The sequence below is a fragment of the Erythrolamprus reginae genome, chromosome 9 (assembly GCF_031021105.1).
Source record: "Erythrolamprus reginae isolate rEryReg1 chromosome 9, rEryReg1.hap1, whole genome shotgun sequence".
Taxonomy (NCBI): domain Eukaryota; kingdom Metazoa; phylum Chordata; class Lepidosauria; order Squamata; family Dipsadidae; genus Erythrolamprus; species Erythrolamprus reginae.
Genome location: NC_091958.1, coordinates 8,341,007 through 8,359,227, shown reverse-complemented (window position 1 = coordinate 8,359,227; position 18,221 = coordinate 8,341,007). Strand labels below are relative to the sequence as shown.

The 18,221-nt window shown below is 44.2% G+C and overlaps 1 protein-coding gene across 1 annotated transcript in view; it reads right to left on the bottom strand.

Moving 5' to 3' along the window:
* Positions 1-16,309, bottom strand: part of LOC139172477 (ATP-binding cassette sub-family C member 12-like) — an 82,184-nt gene extending 65,875 nt beyond the window's left edge. Inside the window, exons 1-7 of the mRNA XM_070761625.1 lie at positions 16,149-16,309; positions 11,459-11,614; positions 9,976-10,123; positions 6,539-6,772; positions 5,962-6,135; positions 4,296-4,443; positions 46-194 (exon numbers count right to left, since the gene is read on the bottom strand). Coding sequence (XP_070617726.1) covers positions 46-194; positions 4,296-4,443; positions 5,962-6,135; positions 6,539-6,772; positions 9,976-10,123; positions 11,459-11,614; positions 16,149-16,309 — 1,170 coding nt within the window. The remainder of the gene's footprint in view (positions 1-45; positions 195-4,295; positions 4,444-5,961; positions 6,136-6,538; positions 6,773-9,975; positions 10,124-11,458; positions 11,615-16,148) is intronic.
* Between the last annotated feature and the right edge of the window lie 1,912 nt (positions 16,310-18,221).

Below are 18,221 nucleotides of genomic sequence, written 5' to 3'. Positions count from 1 at the left end.
GTGGGAGCGTCTTGAACGATGATCATAGCTCAAGTATCATCTTACAGCAGCAGCTGTGAGTTCACGCTTTAACAGGGTGTGGAAGGAAAACAGCATCACAGTGGTTAGAGTGGAAACGATCGGGGCAAGCGTGGTGTTCACACTCTGGACGTAGCCTGCTTTTTCCAGGATGATTTTTTCTGCTCCCCTGATGCCTGCAAAAGGTAAAAAAAAGGTATCATACTCTATTGATGTGGAACAAAGAGATAAACTGTACATCTTTTCTAGACCATGGTCTACGATTTTGCAAATTATATCCTATACACCAGTGTTTCCCAACCTTGGCCACATGAAGATATTTGGACTTTGTTGTGGTTCAGCCTGAGCAAGATCAAAGACCAGCTGCGTCTCTGCTGGCTCCATGCCCGGGGGAGGCTGAGAGCGAAGAGGAGAGTTCTTGGCAGCCAGACAGGGGAGATAACAATCTGGAAAGTGACGAGGAAGAGGGGCCTGGGAGCCCTGGGGAGGGGCTCTCTCAAGCCAGTAGCTTGGAGTCTCTGGAGTCATTGGATGATGAGGCACAAGCTATCATTAGCATGCGACAGAGACACATAGATCAAAGGAGGCAGCAACTGAAAAGGTATTATCAGCGTTGAATGAGGAACACCAGGGCTTGGGTGTGGTCCTCATTAGTAGGGAAGGGTTTATAAGGCATGAGAACCATTCCAGCAGCGTGGAGTGTTATCACAGTGGAGTTGGAGTTATCTGCCTTTTCTCTCAGCGTTTTGTTCCTGGCTCGTGGCCCAGCAGTCTTGAAGACCCATGGGAGGTTTGAGCCTGTTAGCAACAGTCTCGTTTGTCATCAAGGATCCTGTGTTTTTGTATGAACAATTGCCTTCGTGTATCTATTTGGAGTTCCAGTGCTTTCCTGACTTGTAAGGACATTTTCTGTTGGCTTCTTTTCTCTTTACCATTATAAAACTGTGTTTGGATTCAACCGGTGTGTCTGGCTTATCTTTTTGGGTTGGTCATAGCTTCCGGAGTGACCCAGACAGAACAGACTTCAACTCCCAGAATTCCCCAGCCAGCATTTTCTGGCTGGGGAATTCTGGGAGTTGAAGTCCAAATATCTTCAAGTGGCCAAGGTTGGGAAACACTGCTATGCACCTTCAATTAAATTTCAGAATAAACAATTGCTGCCAACCTGCCTTCCATTGAGGACCTGTGTACTGCATGAATCAAAAAGAGGGCTGAGAACAATTTGCTTAAACAATGGAACAATCTGTATATATTAGATTAGACACAAATCCAGTATAAAACCCCCCCTTTTCTTTTCCAATTGCTGCAAGAGATATTGGATGTATAAAGATAAAATTTTACTTTTAGTTCCAAATCTCTATACCGTGATTAATTCAACGCTGGCTTCTCTCCATCTATACGATTAATCTTGATCTAAGGTAATGAGCTAATAAAGTTAAAATTAGTTTACATTCTCAACACAACTTCACTGTACACTCGCCCACCCTTCTCTCTTTTTTCTTTTTCTCTCCTCTCCATTGCTTCACTTCTTTTTTCTTCTCCTTTTCTCTCTACTATCTCTATATCTTTTCTTTTTATTTTCTTTCTTTTTCTTTTTTGTAAGTCTGTATGTCTACTGAATGCTATAATACAGTGATCCCTCGATTTTCGCGATCTCGTTCTTCGCGAAACGCTATATCGCGATTTTTCCCACCCGATGACGTCACTCTCTTCCTTCCTTTCTCATCTTTCTTTCTCTCTCTCTTTCTCTACCTTGCTTCTTCCTCTCTCACACTCTCTTCCTCCCTCTCTCATCTCTTTCTTTCCTTCTCTCTCTTTCTCTATCTCTCCCCCTCTTGCTGGCGGGTGGCGGGCGGCAGGCGGGCGGGCGGGGGCATCAGCGAGGAAGACCCATGGAAGGTTCCTTCGGCCGCCCAGCAGCTGATCTGCTCGGCAGCGCGGCAGCAGCGAGGAGCCGAATCGGGGTTTCCCCTTTGCGTGGGCGGCGGGGAAACCCCGATCTTCGTCTGCTCGCTGCTGCTGCGCTGCCGAGCAGATCAGCTGCTGGGCGGCCGCAGCAGCAGCGAGCAGACAAAGATTGGGGTTTCCCCGCCGCCCACGCAAAGGGGAAACCCCGATCTTCGTCTGCTCGCTGCTGCTGCGCTGCCGAGCAGATCAGCTGCTGGGCGGCCGAAGGAACCTTCCCTGGGTCTTCCCCGCCGCCCACGCAAACTCCACCATCTGCGCATGCACGGCCATGAAAAAGTGCGCGCATGCGCAGATGGTGTTTTTACTTCTGCAACCCTACATCGCGAAAAATCTATTATCACGAGGGGTCTTGGAACGGAACCCTCGCGATAATCGAGGGATCACTGTATATATATTCAGACATATTGTAGTGTAATAGATTCCAATGTCAATTGTTATGATTGTTTTTTGTGTTTTGTATATTTGTAAATAAAAACTTTTAAATATTATTAAAAAAAAAAAGAGGGCCATGAAAATATTTATTGACCCCTCGCATCCAGGACATAAATTGTTTCAACTCCTAACTCAAAACGACGCTATAAAGCACTGCACACCAGGGCAACTAGACACAAGAACAGTTTTTTCCCAAATGCCATCACTCTGCTAAACAAATAATTCGCTCACCACTGCCAAACTATTCCTTAAGGCTGCTTTATTATTACCATTAGTCTTCTCGTCGTTCCTATCACCCATCTCCTCCCACTTATGACTGTATGACTGTAAATTGTTGCTTGTATCCTTAGGATTTATATTAATATTGTTTTCTGATTGTTTATTTGTATCCTGGGTCAATCATTAAGTGTTGTACCTCATGATTCTTGACAAATGTATACAGTGTTCCCTCGATTTCCGCGGGGGATGCGTTCCGAGACCACCCGCGAAAGTCGAATTTCCGCGAAGTAGAGATGCGGAAGTAAATACACCATTTTTGGCTATGGACAGTATCACAAGCCATCCCTTAACACTTTAAACCCCTAAATTACCATTTCCCATTCCCTTAACAACCATTTACTCACCATTATTACTGGTACTCACCATTGAATAAGACACTTAGTGATCCTGATATTTATAAACATAATTATTTATTAACAATAATTTTTTTGTTTGTTATTTATTTGTAAAAATTATTAGTTTGGCGATGACATATGATGTCATTGGGTGGGAAAAACCGTGGTATAGGAAAAAAAGCCGCAAAGTATTTTTTAATTAATATTTTTTGAAAAACCGTGGTATAGGCTATTCGCGAAGTTCGAACCCGCGAAAATCGAGGGAACACTGTATTTTCTTTTTATGTAGACTAAGAGCGTATGCACCAAAGATAAACTCCTTGACAAATTCCAATCACACTTGGCCAATAAAAAGTTCTATTCTGTTGTGATTCCGTCTGAGGCCCCTCAGGGAACAGCTGATCCTCTGCCGGCTTCCTGCTCAGAGGGGGAGGATGAGGAACAGGAGGTTCAGGCAGACGGGGAGAAGGAATCTCAGGCTGAGGGAGAGGGAGGACAGCCAGAGTCCCCCGAGGGGGAGCTCTCCCCAGCAAGCAGCCTGGATTCCTTAGAGGAAAATGCACAGGCCATAATTGATCTGCGACAGAGAAGAGCTACTCAGAGAAGAGATCAATTGGCTAAGTACTTTCAGCATTAAAGAGGCAACAGCTGGGTTTGGGTGTGGTGCTCTTTGGAAAGGCTAAAAGGCAGACCCACCCTTCCTGGCTTGTGGAGTTTTATCTTTGAGAGTTTTGGGACCTGGCTGTGAACTTTGGCGTCTTGGAATCCTGGTTTGTGCCTTGGACTACTGTAACCTTGGGGGGGAAAGGTGTGGGTCTTATTCTCTACAGTGGTGGGTGTGCCAGCAAGAAGTCTGCTGTATTGTCTGGCCATCAGGACTCTGCTGTGAAGTCTCATAGCCTGCCTGTTGGGAAGAACAGGTTTTTCTCTGTGTTTATTTTTCAAACTATAAAGTGCTTTTGCTTTTACCAGCGTGTCTGGCTGCTTTTTCCAGTTGGTGTTGAAGTCTGGGGGCACCCAGACAGAACATATTCCACTCTATTTCTTATTCTTATTCTTTTATTCTATTCCTTTCTGTTCTGTTCTATTCCATTCCATGCCATGCCACGCCGCACATTCTATTGTGTTCTGTTCTGTTCTATCCTATCATATTACATTCTATTCTATTCTAGGTAAATCATAAATCGGGGTGCGGAGGATCTAGTTAAAGCATTCCACTGAAACGCCAACCAACTACGTTAATCACATCCCCACTCCAGGTACCTGTGATAATTTTTGCAAAAGATTTTTCCCAGGCATACATTTTGATCAGCTTAATGCATGTCAAAATCTCGTTCATGATGCGCACACGTTTGTCAGTCAGCAAAATGGCGCGTCTTCGGAAAACGGAAAGTAATTTGGCCATCATCATCTGCAAGGTTGGTGAGAAAAAAAGATGAGCCACAACACAGATTTCATTATGGGGCTGAAGACTAAGGAGTGTGCATAATCGGAGCTGTCCTTTCTGTTACCAGCACTGATGGTGTTGTTTAGCTGGGTAATGAAAAGTGTTCGGAAATTTCAGATCATGCAGAATGCAGCTGCGAGAGCAGTCATGGGCGTCCCAAGGCATGCCCATGTTACACCAACACTCCGCAGTCTGCATTGGTTGCCGATCAATTTCCAGTCACAATTCAAAGTGTTGGTTGTGACCTATAAAGCCATTCATGGCATCGGACCAGAACATCTCCGGGACCGCCTTCTGCCACATGAATCCCAGCGACCAGTCAGGTCCCACAGAGTTGGCCTTCTCCGGGTCCCGTCGACTAAACAATGTCATTTGGCGGGACCCAGGAGAAGAGCCTTCTCTGTGGCGGCCCCGACCCTCTGGAACAAGCTCCCCCCGGATATCAGAGTTGCCCCCACCCTCCTTGCCTTTCGCAAGCTCCTTAAAACCCACCTCTGTCGTCAGGCATGGGGGAATTGAAATTTTTTCCCCTTCCCCCTAGGCTTATAGAATTTATACATGGTATGCTTGTTTGTATGATTGGTCTCTTAAATTGGGTTTTTTTAGATTATTTTTTAATATTAGATTTGTTACATTGTTTTCTTTATTGTTGTTAGCCGCCCCGAGTTTTCGGAGAGGGGCGGCATACAAATCTAATAAATAAATAAAATAAATAAATAAATAATGAAACGTCTGCAAGAAAACAACGAAGCCCAGACAGCACCTAGGACCCCTTCAGGTCAACCCCAAGCTACAAATATTCTCCTTTATTGACATCTCTTCTGTTCTTCAGGTTTAGGATGTGAGTATAGGTAGACCTCATGTTACGACCACAATTAAGCCCAATACAGTGGTACTTCTACCTAAGAAGGCCTCTACTTACGAACTTTTCTAGATAAGAACCGGGTGTTTAAGACTTTTTTTTTTTTGCCTCTTCTCAAGAACCATTTTCCACTTACAAATTGAGCCTCCGAAACTGTAACTAGAAAAGGCAGGGAGAAACCTCCGTGGGGCCTCTCTAGGAATCTCCTGGGAGCAAACAGGAGGAAAAGGCAGGGAGAAGCCTCCGTGGGGCCTCTCTAGGAATCTCCTGGCAGCAAACAGGAGGAAAAGGCAGGGAGAAGCCTCTGTGGGGCCTCTCTAGGAATCTCCTGGGAGGAAACAGATCCGGAAAAGGCAGGGAGAAGCCTCTGTGGGGCCTCTTTAGGAATCTCCTGGGAGGAAGCAGTAGCAGAACTCAGCCCTATGTGGCAGGTTTGACACCCATGGACTAGAATGTCTTCTCCGCACCACCCTTTACACATCTAGTTGCCACTAATAATTTACTTAAAATGGGAGGGATTTCCCCTTTTTTTCTTATTTTAATAACAGGGAGAAAGGACTGTAGGAGAGCTCTTCTGATGCAAACTCGTCATAATTTTGTAGCAAAGGAAATTGTTTTACCTGAAATGGTATAAATGTAGCATAAATGAACGTTCCTATCAGTGCTGTCGGACCAAGAAGGCCACAGGAATAGATGGTGCAAAACACGATCAAGAGAGGTGCCGACATGGGCATGGGGCCGAACAAAGCAGCTTCGAATATCCGAAAACCATCATTGCCTAAGAAATTGATCAACTGAAAGGCAACGAGAAAACTGCTCAGAAAATATCCCTGTGTTGAAAGCTTTCCAAATCGTTTGCCAATCAATGTGAATGGCAGGATCCAATGGACAATTCATACATCTAGAACCCTCTCTGTAATGCCATCCCTAGTTTACTACCAGTTCTATTGAACCAGTGCAAACTGGGAGGAACCCACCTCTGACTCCACCTGTCAACCAGAACTTCACAATATCTTTTAAAGAAAAGCAGCTACCGCCAAAGGACTGAGTCAAAAGAAGGGGAATTGTGGCAACAGGGCAAATATATCAAAGGTCAGACTCAGCCCTGATTGGCTGAAGGAACGGTGTCTTCCCTTTCTTGGAGGTTAGCTCCACCCACTATGGAGAAGAGATGAAGATGTAACCTCCAAATCTTACCTTGCTTAAAGATGCGTGTTTCAAGGACTTACAAGCCAGCAGGTTCTCATAAGCGATGGTTGTCACAGCAACCTTTGCCCGGACAGCCGTGCGATAGTTGATAGCCCATGTCAATGACCACAACACAACTTTGGAGACTTCGGTGAAAAAAAGAGCCATGCAGAGGGCAAACCCTTCCAGCACGTCCCTTGAATCTTTGACGGTGTACTTGAGAATGTTATGGAAGATCCAGGTCTGACAAAAAATAAACACAACAAAACGTAAACATATAATATTTGGGGGAAAATGTGTGTTGTTAAATTGATATACAGTGGTACCTCTACCTACGAAGGCCTCTACTCACAAACTTTTCTAGATAAGAACCGGGTGTTCAAGATTTTTTTGCCTCTTCTCAAGAACCTTTTTCTACTTACAAACCCAAGCCTCCGAAACTGTAACCGGAAAAGGCAGGGAGAAGCCTCTGTGGGGCCTCTCTAGGAATCTCCTGGGAGGGAACAGAGCCAGAAAAGGTGGGGAGAAGCCTCCGTGGGGCCTTTCTAGGAATCTCCTCGGAGGAAACAGGGCCGGAAAAGGTGGGGAGAAGCCTCCGTGGGGCCTCTCTAGGAATCTCCTGGGAGGAAAGAGGGCCGGAAAAGGTGGGGAGAAGCCTCCGCGGGGCCTTTCTAGGAATCTCCTCGGAGGAAACAGGGCCGGAAAAGGTGGGGAGAAGCCTCTGTGGGGCCTCTCTAGGAATCTCCTGGGAGGAAACAGAGCCAGAAAAGGTGGGGAGAAGCCTCCGTGGGGCCTTTCTAGGAATCTCCTCGGAGGAAACAGGGCCGGAAAAGGTGGGGAGAAGCCTCTGTGGGGCTTCTTTAGGAATCTCCTGGGAGGAAACAGGGCCGGAAAAGGTGGAGAGAAGCCTCCGCGGGGCCTCTCTAGGAATCTCCTGGGAGGAAACAGGGCCAGAAAAGGCAGGGAGAAGCCTCTGTGGGGCCTCTCTAGGAATCTCCTGGGAGGAAACAGGACCTCCACCCTCCCTGTGGTTTCCCCAATCGCACACATTATTTGCTTTTACATTGATTCCTATGGGAAAAATTGCTTCTTCTTACAAACTTTTCTACTTATGAACCTGGTCACCAGAACGAATGAAGTTCGTAAGTAGAGGTACCACTGTATTTTTAAACCCGTCGATATTATTCAATATCCTGCCGCACATTTTAAAATCTGTGAAAAATAAATATGGATAGCTTTCCCAGGCAATTTACAATCACTCTTCCAACACAAAATAGTCCCCAGGGGATTGGATCATCTAGTCTAGTATTGTTTGCAATTTGCGTTCCCATGGGGGGTTTTTTGGAGGGTGGGGGAGAGAGAGATTTCTTTTGAGTGTTTTTCCACAATTCGAAGCATTTGGAGAAGACGTGTTTTAAGCAATGTTTGGGTCATCGGAACTGACGTCGTCCTTATCAGTGATCACTGTCAAAACAGTGTTCTGCTATGAAAATCACAAGCTCGAGCTGTGGTTCTAGATCACTCTAGGGACGATTGATGAGTTGTTCTTAGCCTAAGAAAAGATCGCTATCAAGTTTGGGCCAAAGACTGAAACGTGGGATCTTTTTGCATTTTATATGAGTGTTTCACTGAAATAAGATCTCTCTCTCTCTCTCTCTTTTCAAAACCGGTTTATAAATGCAAGAGCAGTAGGCAGAGACGTTCTCCAGTGGTTGGTCTATCGATTCTCACTCAATTTGATGAGAGAGAATTTGCTATTGAAATTTATTTCAAAGCAGATGCCCATTGCAATGAGTGTCTTAAAACTGAAGTAGGTTTATCTCCCTCCCTTCCTCTCCCTCTCCCCCCACTCTCTCCCATCTCTGCCCTCCGTCTCCCTCCATCCATCCATCCCTCTGCCTCTACCTATCTTTCTCCCTTCCTCTCTCCTCCCTCTCTCTCTGTCTCTCCCTCCCTCCCTATCTCTCTCTCTCTCTTGAAATTTCTTTCAAACCAGATGCCAATTGCAACGAGTGTCTTAAAAGTGAAGTATGCATCTCTCTCTTCCTCTTCCTCTCTCTCCCCTCCCTCTCTTTCTCTGTCTCTCCCTCTCTCCCTCTCTTGAAATTTATTTCAAAGCAGATGCCAATTGCAATGAGCGTTTTAAAACAGAAGTAGATCTTCCTCTTCCTCTTCCTCTCCTTTCTCCCTCCCTCTCTCCCTCTGTCTCTCCCTCTCTTGAAATTTATTTAAAAGCAGATGCCAATTGCAATGAGCACCTTAAAATAGAAGTAGATCTCTCTCTCTTCCTCTTCCTCTCCTTCTCTCCCTCTCTCCCTCTCTCTCCCTCTCTTGAAATTTATTTCAAACAAATGCTAATTGCAACGAGTGCCTTAAAACAGAAGTAGGTATCTATCTCTTCCTCTTCCTCTCTCCCTCCCTCCCTCTCTTCCTCTGTCTCTCCCTCTCTCTCCCTCCCTCTCTTTCTCTTGAAATTTCTTTCAAACCAGATGCCAATTGCAACGAGTGTCTTAAAAGTGAAGTAGGTTTCTCTCCCACCCTCTCTCCCTGTCTTTCTCTCCCTCTTCCTCTCCCTCTCTCCCTTCCTCTCTCTCCTTCCTTCCCCCTCCCTCCTCCTCCCTGTCTCTGTCTCTCTCCTTGCTCTTAAAGACAAAGCAACTGTGAAGCTAAGTCTGCAGCATAGTCAACTCGGTATAGCCAACTTGCCATGATCAACTCATCATAGCCCATTGTCCATGGCCAACTCATTGCCACCAATTTACCCTGGGATAACTTGCTGTGGGACAAGAGTTACGTTACCACTGAAGAAATGGTGAAATTGATGAAGAAATGGTGGAATTTAATCATTAAAGAAAGGCTGGGAAAGGGATGTCAAGATGAAATGTGAACAACAAAATGTAATTTTTTTTAAAAAATTCCTTTAAATACTTAAATTGAATTATTGAATTGTCCCACTGCAAGTTGGCCGTGGTGATATGGCCAAGTTCAAGTTGGCTGCACTGACTTGGCCATGGAACATTGGCTCCCATTCAGTGATGGGCTACCAAAATTTTTACTACCACACTGTGGGCGTGGCTTGTTTCAACATCTTTCAGTGCAAATTGGGTGCTCTGGGGTGGAGCTCCAAATTTTGCTACCGGAACTGAGTTCCTGACTGTTTCCGTAGGAGCCCATCACTGCTCCCATTCCAGCTTCTCTGGCTTTCCACCTATTCTTCCACCAGCCCCCAAAGAAAGACATCAGAAACCACTGTAGGGTAGCCTTCTGATAATTGTGGGGTGGATTTATCAAAGGTTCCACCTCAAACAAGGGTTTGGAGTGTCCTCCTTCCCCCCCACCCCCACCCCAGATAAATTTTTGAGAAATCACCCCATTCGAATTCTCTTTCCAAATATTTTGAAAGACTATCGGTGTCAGCTCTCAACATGTGCCTCCAGGTTACTCACTGGCCCCAGAACGCCAAAAATGGCATATAAAATATTAGCAACTATGTCCATGAAAATCCTTGTCCTTTGAAATTGAAAGAACACTTTGCCTAAAGAAGCTTTCTCAAGTCCGACTTTGGCAACCTCGGCTTCCCAAAGGAATTGAAATCTGTAAAAAAAAGGAGGAAGAAGAAGAAGAAGAAGAAGAAGAAGAAGAAGAAGAAGAAGAAGAAGAAGAAGAAGAAGAAGAAGAAGGTCAAACAACTCAGGTTACATTTTTCTTCCACAAATTCCTGTTGTCAATTATTACAGATAGAAAACCGAGAGGTTAAAACGGGATAGCTTGCTTTAAACCAGTGATTCTCAATTATTTTCTGTTATGCCCCCTGTTGTGGTTAGCTCTGGCCCAGTACTGCCCCAAGGACTGTGGATGTGGGGGAGACATCCACATGCTGCAGGCCTGTTTTGCTCCTGGTAGAATCAACTGAAAAGGCTCCTCTGACCAAGAAGACATGAGTGACAGGGAGGAGGAGAGTGTAGCAGACAGCTTAGAAGGAGATCAATTATCTAGCTCCTCCTTGGATTCGGAACAAGAGTTAATGATACAGCCACGCATGCGGAGAGCGATGCATAGGCAGCAATAACTGAGAGATTATTATCAAAGAAAATGAGGCCACCTGTGGTTGGGTGGGGCTGGGGTAATTAGTGAGGCTGCTATAAAGAGCAGCCTGTGGGTTTGGCCATTGTGGAGGATTATCTGATTGTTGTGTTTCGTGCCTGCCTTGCTGACTTCGACCTTTCTGTACTGATTTTTCCCCGCTTTGAAACTAAACCAGAGCAAAATGTGTTTCACTTTGTGAAAGAAGAAGGACTGTGAATTGCCTCACAGCTGCAAGCTAAGTATCTCAGAACTGATAAGGGACTTGTACAAATTACCAGTTTGTTTGGAGACGAGTGCTCTTTGCTGTACAAAAAGAGTGCTTAGTTTATTTGAATTTTCGGTATAAAGGACATTGTTTTGAATTTTCAAAAGTGTGTGTGTGTCTGAAATTTGTATCTGTGAATTTTCGGGAGGATTCTACCAGAGAGCTTGACAGAACATCCCCCAGGAAGAAACATAGAAACATAGAAGTCTGACGGCAGAAAAAGACCTCATGGTCCATCTAGTCTGCCCTTATACTATTTCCTGTATTTTATCTTAGGATAGATATATGTTTATCCCAGGCATGTTTAAATTCAGTTACTGTGGATTTATCTACCACGTCTCCTGGAAGTTTGTTCCAAGGATCTACTACTCTTTCAGTAAAATAATATTTTATTGAATATTAGTAAGAAGTCAACATTTTGCGCCTCTCCCTCCCCCTCAATTCTCCACCAGGACTTACTTACTTACTTTCTTACTTACTTTATTTATTGATTGATTGATTGATTTAAAATAATAAACAAATTATTATTATTATTATTATTATTATTGACAATAATAACCGTGTCCCAACAGCTGTACCTTTGGGCATTCGGTTCGGCACTGTCGTAGTAAGAGAGAGGAGGCAACGTCGCTATATTGATTTTGTGGCGGTATCCTTGGAGCATGAGGAAAGAAAACCAAGAATGGGTTGCAAAGGAGAAAAGTCCAGCATTGTCCACTGGATTCTTGGAAGCCCTGTAAGGTCAAGCAGAAAGAGGGGGGGAATCAGCCACTGAGAAGAAGGAGGGAGATTTTGCAGGAATCAAAAGCTACCTTCCGCCTTGGACTGCTGCCCATTCGATCCTCCTGTTCATCTCTTTGATTGGCACTTGTTCATCAGTGAGACCTTTCCCTCATTACCGGCAGCTACAGCCTTTGAGGCAAGAGTTGTCTAATCTTTTCACTGGCTATCGAATAGCTGTCTCCGAGAACTCAGCCTCCTTGGTTGTCTTTTCAAACAGTGAAAGCAGGCAAGATGCCGGGTTCTTTTTAATTCACTCCGGCTTTGAATTCTCAACTATTCTCCTGTGCTTGCCAATCATTTAATTTCCACGCTAAGTGTAAAAACCCAGCTGTGTATGTGTGAAGAATGTAAAGCTGGCCTCGGGAATGGAAAACGCTTTCCCAAATATGCCCATGTCACACCAACACTCCGCAGTCTGCATTGGTTGCCGATCAATTTCCGGGCACAATTCAAAGTGTTGGTTATGACCTATAAAGCCCTTCATGGCATCGGACCAGAATATGTCCGAGACCGCCTTCTGCTGCACGAATCCCAGCGACCGATTAGGTTCCACAGAGTCGGCCTTCTCCGGGTCCCATCAACTAAACAATGTCGGTTGGCAGGCCCCAGGGGAAGAGCCTTCTCTGTGGTGGCCCCGACTCTCTGGAACCAGCTCCCCCCAGAGATTAGAACTGCCCCTACCCTCCTTGTCTTTCGTAAACTCCTCAAAACCCACCTTTGTTGTCAGGCATGGGGGAATTGAGATATCTCCCCCGGGCCTATTTAATATAATTTATGTATGGTATGTTTGTAGGTATGTCTGCTTAAAAATGGGGTTTTTTAACTATTTTAAATTGTATATTATTAGATTTGTTATGAATTGTTTTATTGTGTTGTAAGCCGCCCCGAGTCCACAGAAAGGGGCGGCAAATCTAATAAATAAATAAATAAATAAATATTAAATAAATAAAACGACTGAGCAAACAAGGGGGATTTTTTACAAGATGCTTGTACATAGTTCTGGGAGTTGTTCGAAGTTGTAGCGGCACGGGAAAAAGTGACTTGTGACTGTTTTTCACACTTAGAACCATTGCAGTTATTCCCGCGATCATGCAATAAAATTCAGACGGTTTTCAAATGCGTCATCAGTCACAAATCCCTGCATTTCTGCAAGAGATTTAAGTCCAACCCACTTCGAATGCCTCTCTTATCTCACGCTCATTTCCCTTCACCGTTAGTAATTCAGATTCTTGTAGAGTTTAGAAACATAGAAACATAGAAATCTGATGGCAGAAAAGGACCTCATAGTCCATCTAGTCTGCCCTTATACTATTTTCTGTATTTTATCTTAGGATGGATATATGTTTATCCCAGGCATGTTTAAATTCAGTTACTGTGGATTTATCTATCACGTCTGCTGGAAGTTTGTTCCAAGGATCTACTACTCTTCCAGTAAAATAATATTTTCTCATGTTGCTTTTGATCTTTCCCCCAACTAACTTCAGATTGTGTCCCCTTGTTCTTGTGTTCACTTTCCTATTAAAAACACTTCCCTCCTGACTTTATTTAACCCTTTAATATATTTAAATGTTTCGATCATGTCCCCCCTTTTCCTTCTGTCCTCCAGACTATACAGATTGAGTTCATCAAGTCTTTCCTGATACGTTTTATGCTTAAGACCTTCCACCATTCTTGTAGCCCGTCTTTGGACCCGTTCAATTTTGTCAATATCTTTTTGTAGGTGAGGTCTCCAGAACTGAACACAGTATTCCAAATGTGGTCTCACCAGCATTCTATATAGCGGGATCATAATCTCCCTCTTCCTGCTTGTTATACCTCTAGCTATGCAGCCAAGCATCCTACTTGCTTTAAGCTTGCAATAAATCTCTAGACTTATTTGAACTGCCTGATGTTGTGGGTGGGGCCCCCACTCGAGTCGCCTCGAGAACGGCGGCGTAGAAATCTAATCAAATAAATAAATAAAATAACTCTGTGCCAGGATGATTGTTTGCAATATTTGGCACGTTTTCGCTGAAAGAAACTCAAGTTTTTTTCACAGACACAAGCATAATGTGTTTAAGTGACGCCTTAATTTATTTCACTTCATGCTGTCTGCTGCCTACATAAACATAATGGTCTTTCCTCATCTCCTACCATAGTCACAGTGAAGCCAAATGCTACATATGTTTCATCATATTTCCTCATCTTAGCTTTCGGGAGACTTACGTTTGTCTCAAGATCTCCATCTCTCTCCTCCTTTCTTTTCATCCCTGTGAAATATTTTTCCATGGTGTCTCTTAAGGATTTGTTAAATGCACTTCATATCTCCTGTGCTGTGTGCTATTGTTTGGTGTAAAAAAAAAACCCTACTCCCCATAGCAAAAAACATTCCCTGGAGTCACGCACATCCCCTGGCATCGCTCTGCCCCCCACTATTTGAGAAGCATTGGTATAAACTATGCAGTCTCAAACTTAATGCCTAGAATGTAGTCTTTAAGCAGTATCCTTTCCCTGGAAGGGGAAGGGAATGGGGATTTTGCCGTATCCTTTCCCTACTATGCCCACCAAGCTACGGCCACAGAACAGTAGGGAAACATTTTGAATTTGACCCCTAGATCAGTGTTTTTCAACCAGTGTGCCGCGAAACATGGTCAGGTGTGCCGCGAAGAAGGAAGCTCAGGTTCCAGTCTCACAACTTTTTGCTGAGAGAGAGAGAAAGAAAGGGAGAGAGAGAGAAAGAGAGAGAGAAAGAGTGAGAAAGCAAGAGAAAGAAAAGAGAGAAACAGAGAGAAAGCAAGAGTGAGAGAGAGAAAGAAAGCAAGAGAGAGAGAGAGAAAAGGAGAGGAAGGGAGAGAGAAATGAGCAAAAAGGGGAGGAAAAAAGAGAAAAGAGAAAATGATTGAGACAGAGAATGAGAGGAAAGAGAGAGAAACAAAAGAGAGAGAAGTGACTCTTGATTTAAAGCATATGATAAAAAGCACCCAAAGAATAAGAGAGAAAAAACACCCAGCCCTCGCCTGTTTTGGAAATGGTTCAAGAGCGTGTATACACACACACGCACACACACACACACACAAGGGTGGGGAGGAGACGGATGGAAAAAGAGAGGAGAGTGTCTTAGGGTGTCATTTTGTGTCATTTTGGTTGGTGGTGTGCCCCAGGATTTTAAAATGTAAAAAATGTGCCGCGGCTCAAAAAAGGTTGAAAATCACTGTCCTACATGACCAACCTTCTTACTATTAAGGGGAGTCTATTGGAAACCTAGTGCCCATGATAAGTGAAGACGATGGATTCAGAAGGTAGGGATTTTAAAGTGAGGAAGACTTCCTTCTCTAATTTGATCAGGCCTTTTTACCTTCTTAACCCTCCTGGCTCATAGGTGCTCAAGGAACAGGCCCTTCTTACAAATATAAATTTGGAACCAATTTGAAATTATTCCATAAGCCAATAAAATCCAGTCCAGAATTGTGATTCCCTTTGTTTGCAAGGTTGATCATCCCTGATATTTTGGAAAGAACTACATGCCAATTTAGGAGGCTAATTTAAGTACTCTACCTATCTCCTAAATATCACTGTACAGGAATAACTAAAACCAGGTCTCTGGTAGTTGTAAGTTAGACCAGTGATTTTCAACCTTTTTTTGAGCCGCGGCACATTTTTTACATTTACGAAACCCTGGGGCACATTGAGCGGGGGGGGGGGGGAGGGGGCGGCTAAAAAATGTTTGGACAAAAAAATTCTCTCTCTCTCTCTTCCTCCCTTTTGCTTTATTTCTCTCTCCCTCCCTCTTTCTTTCTCTCTCTCTCTCCATCCCTCTTTCTTTCTCTTCCTTCCTCTCATTTTTGCTCTCTTTCTCTCTCCCTCCCTACCTCCATCTATGTCTTTCTCTCTCTCTCCTTCCCTCCCTCTCTTTCTCTCTCTTGTTCTCTTTCTCTCTCTCGCTTTCTCTCTTGCTTTCTCTTTCCCTCTGTCTTTCTTTCTTTCTCTCTCTCTTTCTTTCTCTCTGTCTCCATCCCCCTTTCTTTCTCTTCCTTCCTCTCTTTTTTGCTCTCTTTCTCTCTCCCTCTCTCCCTCCCTCTATGTCTCTCTCTCTCTCTTGCTTTCTTTCTCTCTTGTTCTCTTTCTCTCTCGCTCGCTCTTTCTCTCTTGCTTTCTCTCTCTCTCTCTCTGTCTTTCTTTCTTCCTCTCTCTCTCTTTCTTCCTCTCTCTCTCCATCCCTCTTTCTTTCTCTTCCTTCCTCTCTTTTTTGCTCTCTTTCTCTCTCCCTCTCTACCTCCCTCTATGTCTCTCTCTCTCTTGCTTTCTCTCTCTCTCTCTCTTGCTTTCTTTCTCTCTCTTTCTTTCTCTCTCTCTTTTGCTCTCTTTCTCTCTCTGAGCTTCGCGGCACACCTGATCATGTCTCGCGGCACACTGGTTGAAAAACACTGAGTTAGACAACTGATTCGTGGCGACAATCCCAGAGATATTATTCCGCACAGTATTCTAAGTATGGGAATTGCAACTTGCCTTCCTTTTAAGCGGATGGGAATCAGGGTTTTTAAGCTTTGTGAATATTTCTTGTAGAAAGTCTTCTCAATATTTGTTTTGTGCACATCAGTGGGAGGCAGATAATGTTCCGACATTACACCGCTTTCCGGAAAGTACCAGGGCTTGCTGTCCTCCGCCATTTTTTTGTTCTTTTAAGGGGAAAAAATAAGAGAGACAGAAAGAGAGAAGGCAGTTAATTTTGAACAATCATTTCTTTTCATTTTCCTTTTGGTAAAAAAGGGGGGGAAAGTTGCAAGGCTTGGAGTCAGAAGATGAACTAGAAATCTCTGCCAGTCAGCGATAAAGGTGAATATATCTGCATAGATCAAATTTTTTTTTTGCAACGCCATGTTGTGGTTAGCTCTGGCCCAGCTCCTGCCCCAAGGACTGTGGATGTGGGGGAGACATCCACATGCTGCAGGCCTGTTTTGCCCCCGGTTGAATCTGATGATGAAGGCTCCTCTGACCAAGAAGACATGAGTGACAGGGAGGAGGAGAGTGTGGCAGACAGCTCAGAAGGAGATCAATTATCTTGCTCCTCCTTGGATTCAGAACAAGAGTTAATGATACAGCCACGCATGCGGAGAGCGATGCATAGGCAACAACAACTGAGAGATTATTATCAAAGAAAATGAGGCCACCTGTGGTTGGGTGGGGCTGTGGTGATTAGTGAGGCTGCTATAAAGAGCAGCCTGTGGGTTTGGCCATTGTGGAGGATTATCTGATCATTGTGTTTCATGACTGCTTTACTGACTTTGACCTTTTGTGTGCTGATTTTTCCCCGCTTTGAAACTAAACCAGGGCAAAGTGTGTTTCACTTTGTGAAAGAAGGACTGTGAATTGCCTCACAGCTGCAAGCTAAGTATCACAGAACTGATAAGGGACTTGTACAAATTACCAGTTTGTTTGGAGACCAGTGCTCTTTGCTATACCAAAAGAGGGCTTAGCTTATGTGAATTTTCAGTATAAAGAACATTGTTTTGAATTTTCAAATGTGTGTGTGTCTGAAATTTGTACCTGTGAATTTTTGGGAGGAGTCTACCAGAGAGCCCAACAGAACATGCCATGTTAATTTTGGAGGCAATAAGTCAATTTTTTCAGCAGAAAAAATGGAAGGGTCCCAAATACCACTTTATCTCACATCAAAATGTTGCCTTTTGCAAATCTGTCCTCCTTTGAAATGAGTTCCTCTCCACAACCTGAACTCTTGAGGTGAAAGAAAATTTTCTCAGTAGTGTTAGTACGGCTGCATAGCGTAACAAAATTAGCCAGCGGGATAAAAGTTTAGCAGAAAGACATGCAAATATTCCTAGACACCCCCCCCCCTCCCTGAGTTAACATTGGAAGTCGGAGAATTTCCCTCCTCCTCTGGATAAGCTTGGTTCCCTCCCCCCGTCTGTATAGTGACTGCGCTGCTTAATCCTCTCCTTGCATTTATTTATTTATTTATTCATTTGTCCAATACACAAATACATAGGAAGAAAAATAGACAAGTGATAATATAAAAGAGGGTGAAAGTGGGCTTAGAGGAGAGGATATATGAAAGGAAGAGAATATATAAGATAGGTGAAAGAGAGGAAAGACAACTGGACGGGGGACGAACGGCACGCCAGTGCACTTATGTACGGCCCTTACTGGCCTCTTAGGGTGCATGTGCCACTGTTCTCTCAAAGAGATGATTGACAGGCTGAATATGTGAGGTTCCCCTCTCCTTTCATATAGCTACAGCTTCAATTCGCTCCTACCTGAACGTGTTTTTTGTCTGATCTTCCAAACCAATGCAGCCTCTCTCTCTCTCTCTCTCTCTTTCCGCAACTGACTGTCTCAACTGCCACTCTGGATTCCACAAAGAACATTCTAGAACGCTTCCTGCTCTGCCCCCCCCCCCCCCGACTTCTGTTGAACTTTCTAAACCAGGTTCTGGGCAGTGAGTGGATTGCAATAAGGATGAGAAGAATTTCAGGCTTGGGAGACCTGTTTCATCTCATAGCAGAAGAACCCAGAGACTCTCCAGCTGCGATGAACACAATCTGAGGTTAGTTGGGGGAAAGA